We start from the raw sequence: 24,466 nt of genomic DNA, 5'->3' as shown, positions 1-24,466 counted from the left end.
GCACTGAATTTCTCCAGTCTTAACTCTCTTTTTAAAGGGATAGTTCATCTAGAAATGAAAATTCTGTCATTAATTGCTCACTTTTATGTAATTTCAAACCTGTTAAACTTTCATTCATCTTTGGAACACAAATTAAGATATTTTTAAAGAAATCTGACAGCTTTCAGACCCTGCATAGACAGCAACGCTGACTTGTTTAAGGCTCAGAAAGGTAGTAAGGAATTCGATAAAATGGCTCATGTGACAATATTATGAAGCTACAAGAATACTTTTTGTGCACAAAGAAAACAAAAATAACTTTATTCAAAAACATCTTCTCTTCGTTGTCAGTCCATGCCTCCTATTGACGAGAATATCACAATGCATGCATGAATTGTTAAATAAAGTTATTTTAGTTTTTTTTGCGCACAAACAGCTTCATAAAATTAGGCTTGAACCACTGACGCCACATGAACTATTTTAACGATGTAGTTACTACCTTTCTGGCCCTTGAACACAGTTGTTACATTGCTATGGAGAGTCAGAAAGCTCTCAGATAGCATCAAAATATCTTCATTTGTGTTCTGAGGATTAACAAAGATCTTATGGGTTTGGATGGACATGAGGATGAGTAATTAATGACAGAATTTTTTCATTTTAGGGCGAACTATCTCTTTAAGTTGTCTCTTCCTCTACCATTGTCTAGTTTGGACCAAGTTGGGCCTGGAACACTATAACAAAACTGACACCAAAGACATACTTAACATCTAAGGAATTCTAAAGAACGCCTTAGTCGCACCCCGAAACCTGGACTCAATGAGAGTGTCAAAACACTCAAAATTAAATCTGTCACTCCAGTAAACACAATCGAAAAGCACAGTGAAGTGTTTTCTGCGAACGCACGCGTTTTCAGACGTTGATGCGCCACGATTGGTTGATTTTGCCACGTTGTGCGTTATGTAGCTACAGGCAACAGCATAGTAGGATTGAGCTGCCATTCAAAAAGGTTTCAGTCATTCAACTGCAGAGAAAGAAGGAAGTTCTTGTTAAAACACCCAGTAAAAAGCACCCTCATCTTGCTACCGCTCTTTCACATCTGTCTCTATAGCGCCATTCATGTATGCGTTTATATACCAGTAAACTATATTAAGGTCACTCTAAAAACCGCAACAGAATGGCTTCTAAAACCAAACTAATGAAACAAAACGGAAACACATTTAAGAGCATATTTACACTGAGAAAAATGGGTAAGGGCCTTATTAACAAGAGCAATATTACAAAATATTCAAGAAGGCATCTCTAATGGTGTTTTCTTTGCTTGTTTTCTTTCCATCTTCAGCACCGTGTTCTCGTGCTTGCCGGCCAAAGGATTTTCATTCCCTTTTGCTTTGCGCTGGCAGTCCATTTCGTTCGGCTGTGTTTTTGTGAAAGTGTGGACGTGAGTGCATGACTGGGAAAGTTTGTCTGATCTTCTGCAGGTGGGCGTGGCTTTACTTGAAGTTGGCGTAGTCAGAGAAGGCATCGATGTATTCCTGGACCACTTTGTAGCAGAACTCATACTGCTCCTGTGAGAAAAGCAAGATGTAATGAGTTGAGATGGACTTGAGATGTTTGGATTAAAGTATCAAAGGAGACATCGGATGCGTAATTCACTTTTACATGTGTGTGATAAAATAATAAAAATCCTCACTCCATTTTTTAATCCCCAAAAAACCTAAACAGTCTCAATTGTCAAGGCGTTTTGATTCTTTAAGCAGTATGATGCCATACTGCTTAGACCCCACCCATGACCTCCATATTAGCATATTTCTCCCCTCAGCCAGTTGTCCACTGTCCGCCTTTTTCCCCATGCTCGAGTAGCTGTAGCGACAACAACGTCCCGTAAGCAATGTAGGTGTTTTGTAGTTGGATGTAAAAGTGAACTTAAGAGTCTTAATTTTCTCCCGACATCAGAGCCACTGAGGACGCAGTGGATTAGTTTTGTTTTTAATGGTGCACCACCAAATACACAAAAAAATGAAGAGAGAGGCAGGGTGAGCAGAGCTCATTATCATTTAAAGAGCTATGCACCGAAATGGGTCGCTGTGAACAGAGTTGTTTTTGACAAAGGTAAAAAGGGTGTTGTTGTTTTTTTATACGACCACTGAGGAATTTTAACCAAAGTATTCTGCTGACATTTTATGAAGACAATAGATCCTAGAAGAATCATACCAACTTGTGGAAAATGGCCATTCGATGTCCACTTTAAAACCAAAACAAGACCAAAACAGTTTTAAAAGTAATGCATTACAATATTGCGTTACTCCCTAAAAAGTAACCAGAAAAAAAGGTACTAAATTACTTTTTATGAAAAGTAATTGTTAAATTACTTTTGTGTTACTTTTCAAATCTCGGTAGGGCTTGTTTGTTTGTTTTTAATATAAAAAGTTATATTTTTGGTAAATGTAAAAACCCTTTTACACCAAAAAGTGAAATTAATGAGAACATAGATTTCTCTCAACATGGCGACAGCTGTCAGTGAATAATATTTATAATATTTGAAAAAGTAACTCAGATATTTTCTTGTAAATTAAAAAGTAATGCATTACTTTGCTAATTACTTGAAAAAAGTAATCTGATTATGTAACTTGCGTTACTTGACATGTAGTAACACTGCATCGTAAGCCACTTGTTTTCTCACCAGTGTCTGCACCATGTGCGGTCTCTGTAGTCTTAGACTCTTCACCGTCTGAAAAACGTCCAGAATGCCCTCCGCCTTCACCCGCTCCAGGACCGTGCTCAGAGCACAGAATGTCCCTGTGCGGCCTGCTCCGGCACTGTTAACACACAAACATCAATTACCCACCGCTCTGTGGACATTAATGAGTCTGTTTCTACTTTTTTTAATTGGCTGACCCTGAAATCCCAATGGACACAGCAACTCTATCTCTGTTTGATCATTACCGAGTGCTTTGGAGATGCAATTATGGACAGGTTCTGGTCATACCAAGCACTCGTGGATTCCTTCCAGCATTACAAAACCACTAAACCTTACTTGAGCTGCCAAACCAGTGAAACCCATTAAAGTTGGCATTCCTGACTAACCAATATGTCCTGTATCCACACTAGAAGATTTATGGTAAGGTTGAATAACTTATGTAATAAGCTGCTGTAACAACCACAAAAGCATTAAATAACTTATTTCCTGTTTTTGTTTTATAGGTTCCCTTTGGAGCAAAAGAGGACAAGCCTAAAGACTTTCAAGTTAAAAATACACTACCTTTCAAAGGGGTCATTAAGATTTAAATGCATTTAAATGCATTAAAAAGTATTCTCTTAGCATTATAACATTACAGTTGAAACAGATGTCACATGGACATTTTTTTAATGATGTCCTTACTAGCTTTCTGGGCCTTGAACATGTCAATTGTGCTGCTGTCTATGCAGGGTCAGAAAGCTCTCGGATTTCATCAAAAGTATCTTAGGGTGTGTTCACACTATGGTTAGGAAAATGATACATTTGATCCTGGTCCGCTTAGCGTCCACACTTGAATTTTTGACAGCGAACCTAAAGGACTAGTAATACATTCACAACCTGATTAATCAGGCTGAATGACGTATATTTTGTGACGAACTCACCGAACACTCCAAACAAAAGGTGTGTTCGACTTAAAGCGGCATTGCAGGTGTATGACATTCAATGATCGGTTTGCTGATCGTCGCTTTAAGTCGAATACCCACAATGCCGTTTGCAGGACTAAGCACGCTCACTTGTTGCGTGCATATCATTTTATTTTCACCACCTGCTAGGGATGCACCGATCCGTATCGGCCGATCACTTGCGCGTTTTGTCAGTAAAGCCGGTTCTGTAAGCAGCGGTAAATGCCATCAGGTGCGTGATTTCACGTTGAGCCGTATATACTACACACAGCCGTTGTTCACTGACGAGCTGCGCACATTCACACTGATAATGAACATTGATTTGCGCAGCTCGTCGGTAAACAACGGCTGTGTGTAGTATATACGGCTCAACGTGAAATCACGCACCTGATGGCATTTACCGCTGATTACAGAACCGGCTTTACTGACAAAACGCGCAAGCATGATCGGCCGATTCGTATCGGTGCATCCCTACCACTTGCAAACTCACAAAGAGCTCATAAAAGGCACTTTACCTCCTCGTTGCTCCATGTTTGCCCTCTGCTTGTTTTGTTTTGGATACACCGCTTGTTCCCTTTGTGAAATCATGTTGCACAGAATCACATCTTGTCATTACATCCCATTTTTGGTTCATTTAGAAGTATTTGGTCCATGTTGCATTCATATTTCATTCGAACCGCACCAGCGTTCACTTGGAAGCAGACCGAGGCCACTAAAAAGATGGGTCTCAGTCCACTTCCATGCGAACTCTGGTGCGGTTTGAACGAAATATGAATGCAACATTGACCAAATACTTGCTTGGTGCACCCCAGGGTTCAGATGGCAGCGTTCACACCGACTCAAATGAACTGCACTAACAGAGTTCGTTTTAATCAAAGCAAACATGACAATTGTGAACACACCCTAAATTTGAGTTCTTAGATGTTTGAAACGACATAAGGATGAGTAATTAATGACAGAATTTTCATTTTTGGCCGAACTATCCCTTTAATGTACAAATATATATTAATATGTTTCAAGTTCCTGGTTCGCTGGAAGAGTAGGAGTGGCTTACCTGCAGTGCACAGTGATCGGGTGATTTCCAGACTGCTGTTGCTGTTTCTGAACTGCAGCGATGATGTTAATCATACCCTTCCCATCAGATGGGATGCCCACCTCTGGCCAGCCGTGGAAATGAAACAGCCTCACAGCACGAGACTTATTTTCCTGCAGAGACAAAGAGAAAGGTAAATGTCAATTACATCGATGGCAAACATGAAAATACAGGGCTAAAACAGATAGAAATCACATTTCTGAAGTAGACATACTCTGTTATTGGTGACGAGAAGGTCCCTAACAGTATAGCTTTCATTTTCCTCCTCCCTCTTCAACTCAATGGACATGTCCCCACAAACCATCACACCATCACTAGGCCAATATTGAGCACACTTCTCCTGCAGATAGATGGAAAAGAGGTTTTTATATTGCCCCAGCAGGCGGGGTTGAATATGCTTTTTATTAACAATATGTTTCTGTAACTAGCACATATCTTAACTTCAAGGCTATACCACAAAATTGTCAAGACAACACTTAAATTAGATTTAGCAAGTTCACAGATGCTACAAACAAAGAGAACAGAAAGCAGGTGAACTTACCTGTCCTCTCTCCTCCAGCTCAGTCAGCATAACAATAGAGCAGCTTCTCCACTCCCAGATCATTCTCCAGAAGTCTTCAATGGTGTGCTGCAGTGGCCCCTGACATGCCATGTACGAGTCCTTTTGCCTATAACCCTGCACAAACACACAAAGTATGTCTACATTTCAGTGGTGTGCGGTGGTGTTCTGAAATGAGGAGGCAAAGTTTTTGAATCAAAAGTAAATTTATATCCCAGTCACATTTTATTGGTTAAACATTACTTACACTATCAGAAAAAGAAGAAAAAAAAAATATTCTATTTATTAAAGCCAAGTATGAATCCCATCAAGTCTTACCAACTTATCAAGTTAGGAGGAAACAAACCTGCTACAGGTGTATACACCAGGCATTTTTCCAGCTGCAACTAAGTACTAAGCTGTACTAAGTGGATTTACTTTTGCTGGTGGGCAAGTACACCGAGAAGGCACAAAACGTACAACAAAACAGGCTTTTGTTCATCAGTACAGTTATCTCCCAGAGTGCAAAGCGACTTTCCATTATAGCAGCCCTGAAGAAGTTTGATTTCCTTTTGATTAAGTGCTTTAGCCACACAAAAAGAAGAGGAAGTGAAAGGGCATTTAGCCAAAACAAAGCTGCCCCCACTCTCACTGATCTGCGACTGGGGGGAATGAACACATGAGGTCTGTTCCAAAACCTAGTGAGCTGCCTCACTGCCTACTGCTTACTTATGCAGCTTTCTTCTAAGGCGACATCCTAATCGTTATGCAATCTCATAAGTGACAGATCTAAACTTAGTACAGAATAAAAAGAAATATATTTATAATCTTCATTTAGTATATTTTTTTTTCCAGTGAGCTTGTCGCTAGGTTTTGGAACAGAGAAATGGTTACCGTCCCAGGCTCCTAATCTCAGTATGGGCGTCCCTATAACTTCATGACAGAAAAATGTGTTTACACCACTCCCGAAAGAAAAGAAAAGCATGCTGTGTGGTCTTTCAGCAGAGCGTGGAATATCGTAGCATTACCTCCAGGCTTCACTAAACAATATCTCGGCTAGTTGGGAGTAAATGTTGGCTGAGGTCAAGACAGATTTTACTCACATCTATAAAAGAGGCGTTGATGTAGTCTGTGTTCTCCTCCCCTCGTTTTACAGGGATGATCACTCTGTTAAACTCATCTGGAAGACACAGGGAACATACACCTTAAATTTAAAGCAGCTGCCAAATAACAAAAGTATAACGTATTATATAATAGCAAAAGTATAAACTAGATAAATGTTTTTTTCCAGCAGAGAACATGTTAGCAATTATTATACTACCGTTTAAAAGCTTGGGGTCAGTAAGATTTTCAAAATGCCTAAAATTCTGCTCATCAAGGCTGCATTTATTTTAGAAAACTACAGTAATAAAACAGTAATGTTGTGAAATATTTTTACAATTTTAAAATAACGGTTTTCTATTTTAATATATTTTAAAATGTAATTTATTCCTGAATTTTTAGAATCATTACTCCAGTCTTCAATGTCAAATGATCCTTTAGAAATCATTTTAATATACTGATTTGATGCTCAAATATTTATCATCAATGTTTAAATTAAAATAAATATTCAAAAGATATTCTCACAATTCAGTCTGATTATTAAACACTGATACACAACTCACATGGAATGATTTGCAAAACACGGTTTTTCTTCATGTTGGCAGGCAGGTTCCCTGTTCTCATCTTGTCATTCTGGATTTTAATGGAGGTTAGTTTCTAAAAGAGAGAAAAGGATAATAAATAAACAGAACATTTATTACACTTTAAGATAGTTCTAGAACAACATACTTTCCAAAAACCCCACAAATAAGAAAAAAAGACATCAAAAAAGCTGTTTGTGCTACCTTAAACTCAGCCTCCAGGCCTCCACAGCCGGCTCCAGGTAAAGGAGCGTACAGCTTATTCAGGTGAGACTCCAGAGACGTCACTTCTAACTCTGTGTCCCCGTACAGGTAGTGCTCTAGCAAAGCTTGGAATATAAACACATACTGCATCTGTAGGGAGAAGGGGATGGTCGGAGATGAGTATTTTGAGACAAAATACTTAATACAGCTGTATTATGACTTTAATGAGACGTTTTGTATGAGCTCACATCGGTCTGGACCATCTGACAGCGCTGGGCTCTGATCCGTGTGACAAATCCGAAGACGTCAACCTTTCTCTCTGCCCCCATCATGTCCAGCATAGCATCGATCACGATGAAGGTCCCTGTCCTGCCAACACCCGCACTGAGACAAACAGATGAGAATCAGTTACTGGAAATCTTAGACCTTCAGAAAAACTGCTCATTTATGCTACATATACATTTGAATCCCCCTTTTAGAATCTGCTAAATGTTAAAAGGGTCATACAAAATGCGTGTTATTGTTTATTAAGTACTGACCTGAATAATATATTTTACAAAAAAGATATGGTCCACAAGAGAAAATAATAGTTTTGTAATTTAATTTATAAAAAAAAAAACGACCTGGTTCAAAAGTTTACATCCCCTTGATTCTTAATATTGTGTTGTTACCTGAATGATCCACAGCTTTTCATTTAGTAATAGTTTTTCCATGAGTCCCTTGTTTGTTCTGAACATTTAAACTGCCTCCTGATCTTCAGATAAATCCTTTGGGTCCCACAAATTCTTTGGTTTACAGCATTTTTTGTGTATTTCAACCCTTTCCAACAATGACACTATGTTTTTAAAACCCACTTTTTCACACTGAGGACAACTAAGGGACTCATATGTAACTATTACAGAAGGTTCAAACGCTCACTGATGCTTCAGAAGGAAAAACAATGCATTAAGAGCCGGGGGGTGAAAAGTTTTGAACAGAATGGAGATGTGTAATTTTTTCTTATTTTGCCTAAATATCATATATTTTCATTTAGTAGTGCCCTACAGAGGCTATAGAAGATAGCTACATGTTTCCCAGAAGACAAAAATAAGTTAAATTTAACATGATCTTCACATTCAAAAAGTTTTCACCCCCAGCTCCTAATGCATCGTCTTTCCTTCTGGAGCATCAGTGAGCTTTTGAACCTTCTGTGATAGTTCCCTCAGTGTGACAAAATGGATCTCAAAATCATACAGTCGTTGGAAAGGGTTCAAATACACAAAAATGCTGAAAAACCAAAGAATTTATGAGACCTAAAGGATTTTTCTGAAGAACAGCAGGCAGTTTAACTGTTCAGGACAAGTTCAAGAACAACTATCACAAAAAACCCCCCACAAAGCTGTGGATCATTCACGTAACAACAGTATTAGGAATCAAGAGTATGTAAACTTTTGAACGGGGTCATTTTTTATAAATTCAACTACTATTTTCTCTTGTGGACTATATGTAAACATGATCACATGATCCTTTCAGAAATCATTCTGATATGTTAATTTGGTGCTCAAGAATGCTTCTTGTTATCATCAATATTTAGAACAGTTGTGCTGCTTGATATTTTTATGGAAATCATAGAAATAGAAATCTTTTGGAGCATTATAAATGTCTTTACTGTAACTTTTTGTCTTAATTCAATGCATCTTTGCTAAACAAACATAAAACCCCAAACTTCTTTACTCTGTCATGCACATACACATTAGATAATAAAGCCCGTTACCTGCAGTGAACCACTATGGCTCCAGCATACTGTGGGTTGCAGGTCTTGACCTTTTTAAGGAACTTCAGCATGCCAATAGGAGTAAAAGGAACCCCGAAATCAGGCCAGCTGGTGAAGTGAAACTGTGTGACCAGCCTCTGGGGCTTCTTTCCAGACACATCACCCACCTAAATACAGAAACACACACAAAAAAGTCTGTCATGAACAAAATTTCAACAATAATCTTTGAAATAACAGCGCTCTCTTCGGTTACAAGAAAAGGCCTTTTTAAATGTTATAATCTGATATCTAATGTGGCTCATGCTATGTTAATCTAAGCCTCCTAAAATGAACAAAGGTCTTATGTGTTTGGAACAACATGAGTGTGAGTAATTATTGACAGAAATTTCATTTTTGTGGGAACTATTCCTTTAAGACTGTTGGTATATTTTGACACAAGAGGGAGCTAACACTTCTTTTAATTGGCCAAATAAGCACATTTATCACTGAAGTTCCAATTATTTAAAAAAAAATCTGATAACTTATTAATCAACCTGTCTAATATTGGTCAACCACTAACGATTGTCATTTTTTCTTCTGCCTACCTGCTGAATGCAGAACTTGCGGATGGTATAGTCCACCAGAACCATCGTGTCCTCCACTGACACGCGGATATTTCCATAGGTCCAGCATCCCTGATCAGGCCAGTACTGAGCGCATTTACACTGCGGATATGAAGCACAATTTATCATAATCATCATCGCCGCAGTGATCATACATCTTTATTAATGGCCATCCTCCTCAAAGTTGCACTCTAAATCCATTATGCGAGACCACGATAAGAGCTGAGGCTGTAAAATCAAAGATCAGCTTACTTCTCCTTTGACACTAGACTACATCTAATAGATTTCTTGTGGCATTTACCTCTTTCCTCTCTTTCAGATTGGTTACCATGACGATGGTGGCAGTGTTCTGTTCCCAGATCATCCTCCAGAAGTCATTGACCGTTTCCTCTTTTGGTCCTGCAATGAAAAACCTTGAGTTTAGCTTATATGTGGATTAATAAAGTTGCATAAAGTATTTAAGTCAATAATTAAAGACATTTTTACCTTGTGCGGCAATAAATTTGTTTTTCTCCTGGTATCCCTGAAAGATTAAAAAAAGCTGAAAAAGTTGTAAAAAAAAGTCCTATTTATTAGAGAATTAACGCTTCTTACAAGGGATTCTTGTTAGAAATTTAAGCATACAGTACCAGTCAAAAGTAATTTATTCCTGTGACCAAAGCTACATTTTCAGCATCTTTACTCCAGTCTTCATTGTCACGATACTTCAGAAATCATTCTAATATGCTGAATTGCTGTTCAAGAAACATTTATTATTATTATTATCATTATCATCAATATTTAAAACAGTTGAGTATTTTTTTCAGGATTCCTTGGTGAATAAAAATATTCAAAGATCAGAATTTATCTTTTTTTTGGGAGTGAAATTATAGAAATTCTTACTTTTTTTGGCAAAGATTCTTTAAAAGATGACAAAGACATTTATAATGCTACAAAAGATTTCTATTTCAGATAAATGCTGTTCTTCTGAACTTTCTATTCATCAAAGAAACCTGAAAAAATTCTACTCAGCTGTTTTCAACATAATAAAAACAACTTTTTTGAGCACAAATCAGAATATTAGAATGATTTCTGAAGGATCATGTGACTGGATTAACAATGCTAAAAATTCAGCTTTTAAATCACAGGAATAAATTACATTTTAAAATATATTCAAATAGAAATAAAAGTAAGCTCAAATTTTACTGTTTTGCTTTACTTTGGATCAAATAAATGCAGGCTTGGTGAGCAAAAGATACTTCTTTAAAAAAAATCTTACTGTTCAAAAACTTTTGACTTGTAGTGTACATTCTCATATCAACTTTTTTACATTTTGATGACTTTTCATCTAATGCTAACTTAAAATAATCTTTAAAAACACTAAAACTAGTAATAAAAAGTTAATTGCAATTTTAACAAATCTAAAAATATATTTTTTTCTTTTCCTTTACATTATAATGTTGTGATGCCCACATTCAATGCTGTTATTATTAACTAAACTAAAAGCTAAAATAATAAAAATGATTTGTGTCAATTGAAATAAAGCTGAAAATAAAATAAAATAAAAACTTTAGTTTAATTTAAATGAAAACTAAAAAGGCTGCTTTGGCAATGAACTGATTTAAGTTTAAGTAGTAACGTTTCTAAAACTAAAACTCAAATAAAAATAAATGAAAGAAAACTAGAAAACAAAAACTAAGGAATTGTAATGAGAACATTACAAAATTATTTAGATTTAAAATTAAATAAAAATTTAAAACTAAATATATAAAACAAAAATTCAATTCAAAGCCTTAATAGTACTGTAATAGTATATATATTAAAAACAAAGTAAATAAAGTTCTAAAATGTATTAGTTTATGTATTTATTTTTCTTAACAAAATTGTATCAAATTTTAATATTGACAATAAAATGAAAATAATCAACTAGAAATTGTTTAACTGTACACTCCTACAATTACTAGCATTTGGGGTCTTACATTTATGTAGGACGCATTGATGTAGTCCGAGTCAGGAACACCCTCCAGAGATGTCAAGTGCACCCTAGAATGATCATCTGAGAAAAGGTATGAAAAACAAAACACAGGTGAAAAAAGAAAAAAGACAAATAAACTAAAACAAGATTATAACGCTCAGCACTATCGTTACTTTTATTACAGCCATTTTCACATAATAAACTTCTTTGTAGGCCTTGTAGCTCTGGTAAAAGCATGCTTTATCAGCTCAGGTTTGGAGATAAGTTGTGGGAAAGTCTTACAGGGCAGGATGTTGACATATCTGTTCTTCTCCTTATTCTCCTCCTTCGAGGCAGCATCACATGAGGCCTGAATGGGACATACAGGCAACGCCTGCAGAGCAAAGAAACAGTCAATCCTACAAGTTCACATGGGCCGAGAATATGACGGTGAGAAACACACCAACACCACAAAGGTATTTGCCTGAATGTGGTCTTTTTGAGAAATTTTATGCATTTTAGATGCCATATTTTAGTTTTTGTGCCATATAGCTCTGTGTTTGTTTGTGCACCTACGTTGAATTCTTCCCGGAAGAGTTTATTGTCATCAGCCATTCGACGGTTCATTTCCTCTTCCAGCTTGTCGACAGGAAGGGGCGGGTACTTCCTGTTGGTACTAGGCGAGCGGGCCAATAGCGGCACACTTTGAAGTTCTTTGAGATGGTGCAAGGAAGGGAGGCGTGTGTAAATAGAAAAAAATTAAAGATATATGTTAAACATAAAAAACTTAAAAAATACATATATTTAAGGAATGACTTGCAATCTGTCCTTCATCAATGTTGTGTTCGGGACAACCAGTAGGGGGCAACACAGTACAATTCACAAATCACTCAGTCAAAATATTAAATAAAAAGCTGATGCTAGTATTGCATCCACCACTGTCTTTTAATGTTAACTTTGCTACTTTCAAAAGGACAAAAATTCCCAAGAACGGTCATAGAGAGACACACACTGTCTCTTATTCCTCCTACCTGTGTCGTCAGCTCTGCCATTGGTCAGGCGGAAGGAATTGGAGTGGCTCCCTGCCTGCTTGTACTTCTTAAACCTGCCACAACGGAGCGGAACAAAAAGCCAATCATTACCATGGTAACTGGACAATTCAGGCCCGTGGCCCCCTGCTGCCGTTGTAGGTTTCCTGATGAATGGAGCTTTCTGAACGCTTTTTCTCATCTGTTCTATTATGAGTGTTCTCGTGTTTGCAGGTTCTTCTATGCTTTGCTTGTAACTTATAACTTTGTCTTTATGTAGTTTTTTGAGCTGGAGTCTATGTTGTGACCACTTGTACTTAATGAACAGCTGAAATGTCTGAATACTGGGACTCACCTGAGCATGTACAGGACGATGATGATAAAGACAATGACTAGCAGAGAGGACAGGGCAACCATCACCGCCATGATCGCAGTGTCATCTGCATTGAGGACAAAACGAGTTGTTAAAGTGTAGTTAAAACTTACGACTGCCTTAATATATTGGCAATGGCCATTTCAATTTAAAAAAAAAAATTGAGGTATAAACTCGCAACTGCGAGTTCCAAAGTCAGAATAAAGATTAAAGATAAAGACTTACAACTGTGAGTTGTAAAATCAGAATTGCGAGATAGAAACTCAATTACGAGTTCTAAAGTCAGAATTGTGAGATATAAATTGACAATTTTGACTTTTTCTTGCAACTGCGAGTTATAAGGTCAAAATTGTGTGATATAAAGGCACAACTGAGAGTTATAGTCAATTGTGTGATATAAACTCACAATTGTGAGTTCTAAAGTCAAAATTGTGATATAAACTTACAACTGCGAGTTATAAAGGCAAAATTGTGTGATATAAACTCACAATTGCGAGTTATAGTCAAAATTGCATGATATAAACAGTTGAAATTTATAAAGTCAGAATTGCGTGATTCAAACTCAAAATTGTGAGTTATAAAGTCAGAATTGCGTAATATAAACTTACAATTTTGACTATTTTCTCAGAATTTAGAAATAAACAATTGTGATTTATAAAGTCAGAACTGCGAGATAAATGACAATTTTGACTATTTTCTCAGGATTGTGAGATATAAACTCACAAGTGCAAGTTATAAAGTCTATAAACTCACAATTGTGAATTATAAAGTCAGAATTGCGAGATATAAACTCACAATTGTGAGTTATAGTCAAAATTGCGTGATATAAACTCAAAATTGTGAGTTATAGTCAAAATTGCGTGATATAAACTCAAAATTGTGAGTTATAAAGTCAGAATTGCGTAACAAACTTACAATTTTGATTTTTTCTCAGAATTGAGATATAAACAGTTGTGAGTTATAAAGTCAGAACAGCGAGATAAACTGACAATTTTGACTATTTTTTCAGAATTGTGAGATATAAACTCACGATTGTGAGTTATAAAGTCTATAAACTCAGTTGCAATTTATAGTCATAATTGCGTGATACAAACTCAAAATTGTGAATTATAGTCAGAATTGCATAAAACTTACAATTTTGACTATTTTTTGACTAATGAGTTAAAAAGTTCTCAGAATTGTGAGATATAAACTCACAATTGGGTGTTATAAAGTCTATAAAGTTATAAAGTAAGAATTGCATGATATAAACTCACAATTGCGAGTTTTAAAGTCAGAATTGTGAGATATAATCGTGCAGTTCTGAGAACATATCAGTCTTTTTTTCCTACTCAAAACTGAACTTTAAAATTGTTCAAAATTGTTTATTTTTCACAATTCTGAGAATATCTTGCAAATTCTGAGAATATTGAATTGTGAATTATGAGATACAAAACATTATAGTCCAAATTTGAGGGGGAAAATACATATGTTCTCAGAATTGTGAGTTTATATCTCCCAATTCTGACTTAATAACTCACAATTGTGACTTTATATCATGCAATTCTGACTTTATAACAACTGACTTAATAATAATCAAAAATTGATTTTATAACTCACAATTGCGACTTTATTTCTCAGAATTGCGAGTTTATATCAAACAGTTCTGAGTTACAAGATGTAACTTACAATTGCAAGAAAAAAAAGTCAGAACTGTGAAATATAGTTGCAAGTGCACTTTTTTTGTATTCAGTACTGGAAACAGGCTTCCATATGTAATAGATGGCTACTAGTAAACTGTTAAAAAAAAAAAAAAAAAAAGCTTTATTCCGCATGGAAAGTTGAAGAGGGTGATGAGGGTAACGGAAACTTACCTTGCCCACCATCATCTTCATTACATGAAATAAAGACAACAGCAATCGATTAGAATGAAAAACTGGAAAGTGTAAACAACTCTTTTACGACTAGGATAAAAGAACAGTTCTATCTACTTCGAAATGAACTCAAATGGTACCTGGAGGCTTGCTGATATCAGCTATGGTGGTATCTGTAGGGACAGACGGAGTGTCCGTCTCAGGCTCTACAGTGGACTGAGTGGGTGTTGGATCAGGTGTAGGGGGCTCTGCTGTAGCCGAAACTGTAGTCTCGCCATCTCCAGCTTTGTGTGTGGTGAGGGACGGGGACGCGACAGATGGGGTTGGGGGCACAGGCGGTGCCTCGGTAAGGACCACCACAGTAGGAGGGGTGACGACAGGAGGGGCTATAGGAACCTCTGGGGTCACCACGCCCACAGTGTCATTGAGTCCTGTTGTGACAACAAGTTCAGGGGACGGTGCCGTAGATGGGGTGGATGACGGGGGTGCCTGGGTGACTATAGAGGGTGGTGTGGGAGGAGGGTGTGTAGGTTTGGCGGTCAGGACTGCACCTGAGAGAGAGATTTTAAAGCAGCAACTATGAGAAAATATGAGAATGATTTCTGAAGGATCATGTGACACTGAAGACTGGAGTAATGGCTGCTGAAAGTTCATCTTTGCATTACATAAATTACTTTTTAAATATACTAAAATATTTTAAAATATTACTGCTTTTACTGCATTTATGATCAAATAAATGCAGCCTAGGTGAGCATAAGAGACTTCTTTCAACATTTTAAAATTCCTACCAACCTCAGACTTTCAAATAGTAGTCTATGTTTAAAGGAAGTTTGGGACGCTAACAGGTGAACGTTGAGTATCCCACAAAACAAAATTAGGCGTGTGAGGAAATGCCATTTCCTCCAGGCAATTCCTGGGTAATTTTCTGGGCCTCTAAATGTTTTACATTTTTCAGTGGGAGTAGATGGACTGCAACGGTACAACTTTACTTTTACATACTTTCAAAGTAGGCTTGTCTTTTTCCTCCTGTATAGGTATATTCCAGGTTATAAACAATTTACCTACGTTTAAAGGAGTTTACAGATAATGTACTCACCCCCTTGTCATCCAAGATGTTCATGTCTTTCTTTCTTCAGTCGTAAGGAAACTAGGTTCAGGATTTCTCTCCATATAATGGACTTCTATGGTGCCCCCGAGTTTGAACTTCCAAAATGCAGCTTCAAAGGGCTCTAAACGATCACAGCCGAGGAAAGAAGGGTCTTATCTAGAAAAACGACTGATTATTTTCTAAAAAAAAAAAAAAAAAAATAGAATTTATAAACTATTTAACCTCAAATGCTTGTCTTGTCTAGCTCTGTGTGTACTCTGTTTAGAGATTAAAAAGTATATAAATTGTAAATGTTTTTAGAAAATAACCAATCGTTTCGCTAGAGAAGACCCTTCTTCCTCAGCTGGGATCATTTAGAGCACTTTGTAGCTGCATTTAAACTGCAAACTCTGGGGCACCATCGAAGTCCATTATATGGAGAGAAATCCTGAAATGGTTTCCTCAAAAAACATCATTTCTTTATGACTGAAGAAAGAAGGGGTGAGTACAATATCTGTAAATTTTTGTTCTCAAAGTGAACTACTCCTTTAAGAAGCTGACATAACAGGTTACTGAAAGTATCACCAGCCAAGGCCAGTCTGGGGTAAAAGTGACTCTGCAGGAAATGCATCACTGCCAAAGAATAACTAGACCTTGTAAGAGTAATTAGTTTGTTTTTTCTAATGGAGGCAAGGCGACTGCATTAACCAAGGCTTTTGTGTTCCATAACGGTGCCTTACCTGAAGGGTCAGGGAGTGTCTGGGCCGTGCTGAGGGCCACAAAGGCCACGTGGAGCAGCAGGAGCAGGGGATACACACCCATACTGCCCTGAAACAGAGTAAACAAAACATGAGCCAAAACAATCTATGCCATGTTTCAGTCTTATAAACGAGCACTATTTAAATTTGAAGTTTGAAGTTTCTCTTAACCCAGTTTATTGTCCATTGACTACAACAAGTACACCATTCATGGCTGTATCTCCCCTAAAAGTGTAAATTGAGCTTCAAAACATTTAGCAATCCAAATTCCAATCTCTGTCCAACTCAACCTATCCACCTTATAAGTAATCCTATGGGCAAGCCTTTCATTTCATTAGCTGTGGTAAGAAATAAATGAGAAGAATAACAACATGCAGTAAACTGGAAACTGTTTGCACTACATACCAGTGTGTTCATAGTTAAGAGAATACATTAAAATAATATGATAAAACACACCAATTTGCAATAACAAGCAGCAAAATAAAAATATCTGGATGCGGATGAGACCAGATGCCAGACCCATAAAATGTACAAATGGCCGTGTCCGCTCTTACGGGTAAAATAAAGTGGATATCGAGAGTTTGGGGCATAACTACTGTAGCAGGATGAGCCAGAAAGTGTTTAACCAGTGTGGGATCATGGCTGATGCGATACATGGGAAAAGAAATTCAGATTCGGTTACAGAAGCACAAAATAGGAATCTGATGAAATGTTTGGGTTTTAGTTGAACTTGCGTAATGTTAAACTTAGTGATTCATTAAATGCAAGTCAACAGCTACCATCACTTAAGGGCAGGGCCTTAAAGTAACGTTTTGCCACACCTGCCAATGGCCGGTGGCGTGACAAAATTTACCGGCCAAAATTTTGAAAACAGGCAGTTATTACTACTACAATGACTAAACAAATTTACAATGTTTTTAATTTGTAAAATAATATTTTTAATTTGTCCTGCTACTGGTGTCTATTAAATGCATTTTTCCTCAATTTTACTTATTAATTATAGCCATTCAACATTCCAGTATAATTGAAAGCTATTATTTCTAATATTTAGGCACTGACATATACAGTATAACAAGATTTAAGTGATTTTAAAACAATCTTCACCTAAACTATAAATTGTATATGTATAAACTATACAGATTAATCTTTATTTAAGACACAAAATTAGACTAGACTAAAGCAGTCGAGTGACAACTTCTCTCGCTTTTTTTTTTTATTTACATCTATGACAGACTTCAGCAAGTTTCCCTTTAAAAGCAGCACGGTCTCTTTAAAACCTGATACACATGACGCGGATCTGACACACATCCGATTTTCTCCCAACTCTTTACGGTCATTTAAGACTATGTTTACAAGGTAACTCGCCAAAACTGCGCATTTTGACCATAGACTGTAAAAAATATGGACGTAGTGTCTGTGACGTCACCCGTAGGTTTTGCAGTGTGATTTTGAAGCCTATAGTGGGCGGGATTCCCCGTCGCCATCTTGGAATCGCGTCATCGCGTGTCACTCCCGGATAATCGAAAATGGGCAAAGAGGCGGGGCATGGGTGAAGCTGGGTGCTGAAACCACGGCCACTTAGCGCACCAGTGGTGACACCACCCCCCTCACAGTTGACATGAAGGGCGAAATTAGCTATATAGTCTAAAACCACTTTTTGAACCAGGCTGTAAACATGTTTTTTTCTGCTGTAAAGTTGGGCATTTTAACATGGGGAGTCAATGGGACTGACTCTCTTCTGCAGCCAGTCTCTAGCGGCCAGTTCATGAATTGCAGTTTAAGTCACTTCCGTGTTGGTTTCAATAGAGAGAGCAGGAGGTCGCCGCTTGATTTTGACATAATTGTGTTTTCGTCTGTAGAAGCGCTACTGGTGCACTGTCTCAAGTGGCTCAGCCTATGTGTACAGCCGAACGCGCAACCTTTCAAACTATACTTTACTGCACTGTTTAGGTGGCGTAATCCCAGGTATGTGTCGCCACATTCTCGGGTTATAAAGAATAAAGAAAGGAAAAGTTCAATATTTCATCTTCTGGAACGAAGCAGCAATATCTACTCCGTTAAAAGTTATTAGAACCTTAGGAACAAGCTGGCCATCACACTGCTCTGACCTTATCAGCCCATTTGTATTCCATCATTTGATTCGCTCTTGACGCTTATGACAGACAGAACAGCTAATCACAATGATCTTATGTTCGGAAAAGGTTCTTTTATTCGCTTACATCAGAAACAGCTAATTTTACTTGCATTTGGCGATTGTTAATTTTAGGCCCTGCTTGAGGGTCAAAAAACAATATACAGAGAATCTGTATTTATCCTGACAATATATTAAGCTCTTATAAAGTGAAACAATCAGTCTGTGCAAGTGATGGGTGCTTTCTAAGCACTGCTTCGTGAAGCTTCGAAACTTTTGTGAATCAACTGTTTCGAAACAGTGGTTCAGAGCACGTATTAAACTCCCAAAGTCATGTGATTTCAGTAAAATGAGGCTACATTATGTCCTAACTGTTTAGAAATTTCAATGGTTTGCCTTTGGGGGGCGATCTCTGTAAACCTGTGAATTATGGGAGTTCATTGAGATTGCCCCCCACCTGCGAACCACTAAACCAGCGTCTATGGTTTTTACCTGTTCTCGGATCACTTTCATCATTTTATAGACATTTTTTACCAGGCATTTGTGTAATTAAAAGGATGAGAGTTAGTTAATTGTCTCTTACTGGACTCTAAATACAAGCTCACCATAAAACAAGTTCTGCAAATTAATTAAATTAAAATCACACATTACCTACATTTGATATATAATGGTATTTTATTATATTTAATGCATATAATGTATTATACTTTCAATAAAACATTTGCATTTACACACTTTTGACCAGCAGGCATCACTAGCGTGTGATGTTTTGAGAGCTTCGAAACAGTGAATCATTTTGCGAAGCAATTGTTTTAATTGATTCGAAGCTTCAAAAAGGTTTGTTTCTCCCTGAGTGTTTTCTGGTTTACGAACGAATCATTCTTTTCTTTTTTTTTAGTGAACTGGATGAACCAGTTCACCAAATCAGACTTTAATAATGTTGTAAATAATGTTTAATTTCTTGCAGTGAATGTTTATTTCACAAGTGCCTCAATATATCGTCAGGAGCCATGGGCATTTTACTAATCGCTAAGGACCTACATTTTGAATGGCTTAAGGGTGCAAAAGCAATTTTTCATTTTCGGGTTAATCATCCAGTGCTTCCAAAATCCAAAAAGTATTTTTAAGAAAGGTTTGTCTCCATAAGACTAATGCGCTTGTCAAGGATCAAATTAATACACTTACCTGGAGAAACGAAACCTGCATCACTCACTCATTCGCACAATGATCTCCTGTAGATGAAAAAAGAAAAAGAGAATTTGTTGTTAAAACTCAGCAACAACATTAACATTTACACATATATTTAGGATATTGTTCACATAGGAATGTAAAAGAAAAAAAAGTCTTTACTACTAATTGTTTACCTAAAAATAATATCGCAACTGTTTGTTTTTTAATATTTAAATTACAGTGGTGTGATATGGTTTTCTGAAATTGAGTTTTTATTTTTCATCAAATGTAAATTAATGTCCCAATTCATGTCAGTAACAATTTAAACAATATATTTTATTTGTGAATTTATGTTCAGCTACTCATTTTAGTAGTTAACTAGTTTTGATGCTTGGTAAACACTGGTCACAGAGATAGAGATTTACTTTAAATTTCACCAAGCTTATTACTTACTAAACACTCACACAGATCATTCCCTCATCCCAAAATCTCATTTTGATGTAACAAAGTAGTTATATCTGCGGTTGACTTTCCCCTATTTATTCTTAATTACCCCCCACCAAACCCACCGCATGCTTTAGGGGGTCTGTTAAAAATCAACGGGCTCAGGGGAGACAAGAGAGACGTGGACTCTCCAACTATAACTTTATCTGCCGGTGTCGCTGTTGGAGAAGTTTTTTTTATATATAGAATAACTACTGGCACTGCCTCTCATGCCTCCTCAGAGGAAACACCCCTGTTACATTAATTTTTAATCTGGGAAATATTATAATATAACAGGATAATAATAATGAATCACCTTTTAATTCTTTTTTTAGCAGTGGTATCAACAAGTGATTTTTAGTATCGTTACAACCCTACCCTACTGTTCGGCCATTCATAAATGAACACATTCCGGGCCATTCATAATTGTGCGCACAACCTCTAAATTGAGACAGAAAATGAGTCACTGCTCTCAGACTAACACATCAAGCAGAGATGTGAAGCACATGCTGTCAATGTGATACATTCTGATTAGACTGGGTTTTAGATTCATGAAAACAAACACCCTCTTTTTAAAACAACAACAAAAATCTGACAAAGATTAGACGATTTGGAAAAGATATACATTATATCTGTCATTATATCAACGCGAGCCAAACATGGCCACATAGACGTGAGCAACAGATACTAGACAGGCAACGTCCAAGTGTCTTTATTCATCCAGCAGATTGCCTGCAGATTTGGTCCGAAGGGATTAAGCTCTTAGCTGTGAGATGGTTTGATGTGAGGAGTGAAAATATAATCACAGCATCTGAAGCCAAGATCCAGAGGGTGGCAGTTTGACCACTAACCCGTGCTGTAATCTCAACGCTGTCTCCATGACTAAACCATGATAATCCTCGTGCCACTCTAAAGGGTCAGGCCTTGAAATAATCCAGCCCGTCTGTCACTCATCAAACAAGAGCATCCGTGGTACCACTGGTGTTTAGTCGAGCCAATCAGCTTCCAATGAGCATCCAAACATCATCAGCAGGCTCCGCCCAATAATCCGCCAAGAGCTTTTAGTGGATGATCAAGAGTCAGTCTGAGCTGCTTACAAGAGAATTTTTATAATTGCATTGCAATTCAAAAAATGACATTGCGCCGACTTGTATAAAGAAACCTTTCATATGGGGAATAGCTCATCCAAAATATGAAAATTGTGTTATTTGCTCACCCTCATGTTGTTCGAAAGTCTTACAGGGCTCAACAATGAGAGTTTTGTCTGCCGGCCCAGACGAGTCAGTAGTTCAGATTTATACATACCCTGCCAACATTGTCATTGGCCCTGGTACGAAAAATGATTCATTATGTTTATAGTATGTATTTTAAATTACCATGATATTTTTACCATATTATATGTATCTGAAAATGTTTATAATTAAAGAGATAGTTCACCCAAAAATGAACATTTTGTCATTATTTACTCACAACTCATGTCGTTACAAACCAGAATTGTTGAATAAAGTCATTATTTTTGCACCCAAAATGTATTCTCGTAGCTTCATGGAATATTTGTCGCTCTCGGATTTCATCAAAAGTATCTTAATTTGTGTTCTGAAGATGAACAAAGGTCTTATGGGTTTGGAACGACATGAGGGTGAGTAATCAATGACAGAATTGTCATTTTTGGGCGAACTAACCCTTTAATATTTATAAGTTTCAATAAATATTTCGATATACCTAAAGCTTTCCTTTATCAAAAATGATAGTAATAAAAATACTTATTTTAGAATTTTTGTTTGAAGTAACTAAAACTGTGAATTTATAAAAAATATGGTTCTCGCTTCTGTTTTTCCGTACATCTACATAGCATCCATATAATCACTGGTGTCAAGATGTCCACAATCACAACCCAGTTTTCTGGGGAACAAGCCATGTAAACCGACCAACTTAATTGGTTGTCATAGTTAATTGTGTGATGGCAAATTTTTAAACCATGTTTGATCCTTCCAATGATATTTTTCCTACTCATTTGTGGTTCTTGCTAAAAACTATTAGTATCGTTCTTACTTGGGGTTAAGGATTTGAACAAATGTCAAATAAGGGGCAAAAAAGTGACTATTTTTATGTTTTGAAGAAAGTCACAGTACTGTAAAATTGTGAAATAATTCTACAATTTAAAATAACGGATTTCTATTTGAATACATTTGCACAAGAAACTTTCTAGTTATCAAAATTGAAAGCAGTTGTGCTGCTTAAAGGCATAGTTCACCCAAAAATTACTCACCCTCATGTCATTCCAAATCTGTAAGACGTTCAAGGCCCAGAAAAGTAGTAACGACATTGTTAAAATAGTCCAGGTGACATCAGTGGTTCAACCGTAATTTTAAGAAGCAACGAGAATACTTTTTGTGCATAAAGAAAACAGCTTTATTCAACAATTTTTTTTTCAATCACTCTTAAGTTCATTGTAACGTTGTCAAAAGTACCAACAGTCGGAATTGAAATTTAAAAACGTCATGATACCAGCATTTCCCGCTGATAGACATGGCTTTGTGTATCTTTGTGAGTGCTCTAGGGCTGTCAAATGGCTGAAAAACTAAATTCGAATTTTGTACTTAAATAGTATCAATATTTGAATTATATTCAAATTTAAAAGGCAGAATTTCAGTTAGGGTGAAAAAAGCTTTTGTCTTCTCTCCTGAGGCTACAAGAGGACGCATCAAGCAAAATATTAATAATGCGCAATAATTCAAAGCAATACAATAACATGACTAACTGTGAAAAAGAAAAGTGCATGTATAAATGTTTATAAACCAAACATAAGTTGCTTAAACAACTATAAACAAGCCAAACACACGAGTACTTTTTTCATGTAAAAACATGGGTTAAGAAACAAACCCGCCATAAAGCCTCAAGATGTTTTTTTTTTTCCAAAGTTGAACTTTCATTAATTTTACATGGCTTTCTAAACAGCAACGGTGATAGATGTCCCTGTAGGAAATGTGCAAAAAATGTGTTCTGCATGAACAGCTTGGTTTCAGGTTTGACGTAAACAAGATCTTCTTCGCATCGATGCTCTCTTTTTCTGCAATATTTCAAATGAACAACGCAGTAACACCATGTCTAGCGGCTTTAACTCGATAGACTAACAAAAACATTATAATGCAACAACACTTAAATCGTCATCGCGCACCACTGATGAGGCTGCCTTAACGCACACCTAAAATTCGTATGCAACATTTTTGCATTCTTATTTTAGTTTTTGACTTTTATTTTAAATTTGATGAATATATTCAAAATTCAAATTTTTATTTGACAGCCCTAAAGTGCTCGGTGAAGAGCGTGAAGCAATAATCTTTGTAGCCAATCACAGACATTTCTGCTGAGCGTTTGACAACAACAGCCAATCAGAAGTAGGGATGAGCGATATATTATCGTTTGCGATATACCGGTAAAACTTCACCCCACGATAAGAATTATTCTTTCTGTGATAATATGATTGCTTGAAGAACCCAGACAAACCATATATTGTAGCAATCGTATGTTTATTGTCTTCAAGTTTCCTCAGTCAAAATTTCTCTATCTGCATTTTATTCAGCAACAGTGATAAATAGATTTGAGATTTTCAGGAGCGTCGTCAGTGCAATTACTTCTGCTATGCACATGTGGAGTTCAAGTATGAATTAAACAGTCATTACATAACCTGTGTACTCAGTAATGTTCAACACCCTATTTTGGGTAAAAATAGGAAAGATAATACTTTTCTTTAAAGAAACAGAATTCTCTGAATTATCGTAATTGATATAGTTATCGCAATAAATACCATAAAATTATTGTGATAAATTTTTTAGCCTATACCTAACCTATTCAGAGGTGCCTAAAAATCTGTGCAACAGCACTTAAAATGCTTGTGGGAAATGGTGGTATTGTTACATTTTTTACATTTCAGTACCAACAACACTAGTTCATCTTCTGTAGCTTTCAAATAAGAAAGCTTAGGAAAAAATTGCAAGTCATCCTCTCTGTCGAAATCTTCAGACATGTTTACGAACACTGTTTTATGTACAGCGTGTGTCTTCTTCTGCTTGTAAACAAGGTGCAGCGCATCTGAGTTCTACGTCAGAACGCCGGATTTTAATTACATTTTCATAATCCAGTCATAAAAATGGAATTTA

General features: G+C 36.6%; 1 protein-coding gene across 1 annotated transcript; it reads right to left on the bottom strand.

Annotated features, from left to right (window-relative positions):
- Nucleotides 1-789: 789 nt before the first annotated feature.
- On the bottom strand, nt 790-19,887 carry LOC141291898 (receptor-type tyrosine-protein phosphatase alpha-like). The gene is made up of 22 exons (XM_073823903.1): nt 19,839-19,887; nt 16,505-16,592; nt 14,818-15,228; nt 14,678-14,692; nt 12,807-12,891; nt 12,455-12,528; nt 12,000-12,136; nt 11,727-11,817; nt 11,449-11,525; nt 9,977-10,013; nt 9,792-9,889; nt 9,473-9,592; nt 8,889-9,055; nt 7,384-7,519; nt 7,136-7,285; nt 6,914-7,007; nt 6,353-6,429; nt 5,253-5,387; nt 4,926-5,051; nt 4,673-4,824; nt 2,660-2,795; nt 790-1,544 (listed from the first exon to the last, which is right to left on the bottom strand). Exons 1-22 carry the CDS (start codon nt 19,857-19,859, stop codon nt 1,470-1,472), a joined length of 2,502 nt encoding a protein of 833 aa, XP_073680004.1. The 5' UTR covers nt 19,860-19,887; the 3' UTR covers nt 790-1,469.
- Nucleotides 19,888-24,466: the final 4,579 nt, after the last annotated feature.

Source organism: Garra rufa, chromosome 19, assembly GCF_049309525.1.
Source record: "Garra rufa chromosome 19, GarRuf1.0, whole genome shotgun sequence".
Lineage (NCBI taxonomy): Eukaryota > Metazoa > Chordata > Actinopteri > Cypriniformes > Cyprinidae > Garra > Garra rufa.
Note: the sequence above shows the minus strand (reverse complement) of the source record. Positions and strands in the feature narration are given on the sequence as shown.

Coding starts and splice junctions, on each gene's coding strand:
- LOC141291898 (XM_073823903.1), bottom strand. CDS start 19,859: ATGCAGGTTTCGTTTCTCCAG. Junction 9,056..9,472: donor GCAAGTTCTGCATTCAGCAG/GTAGGCAGAAGA, acceptor TTCTGTATTTAG/GTGGGTGATGTGTCTGGAAA. Junction 5,052..5,252: donor AGCTGGAGGAGAGAGGACAG/GTAAGTTCACCT, acceptor ATCTATCTGCAG/GAGAAGTGTGCTCAATATTG.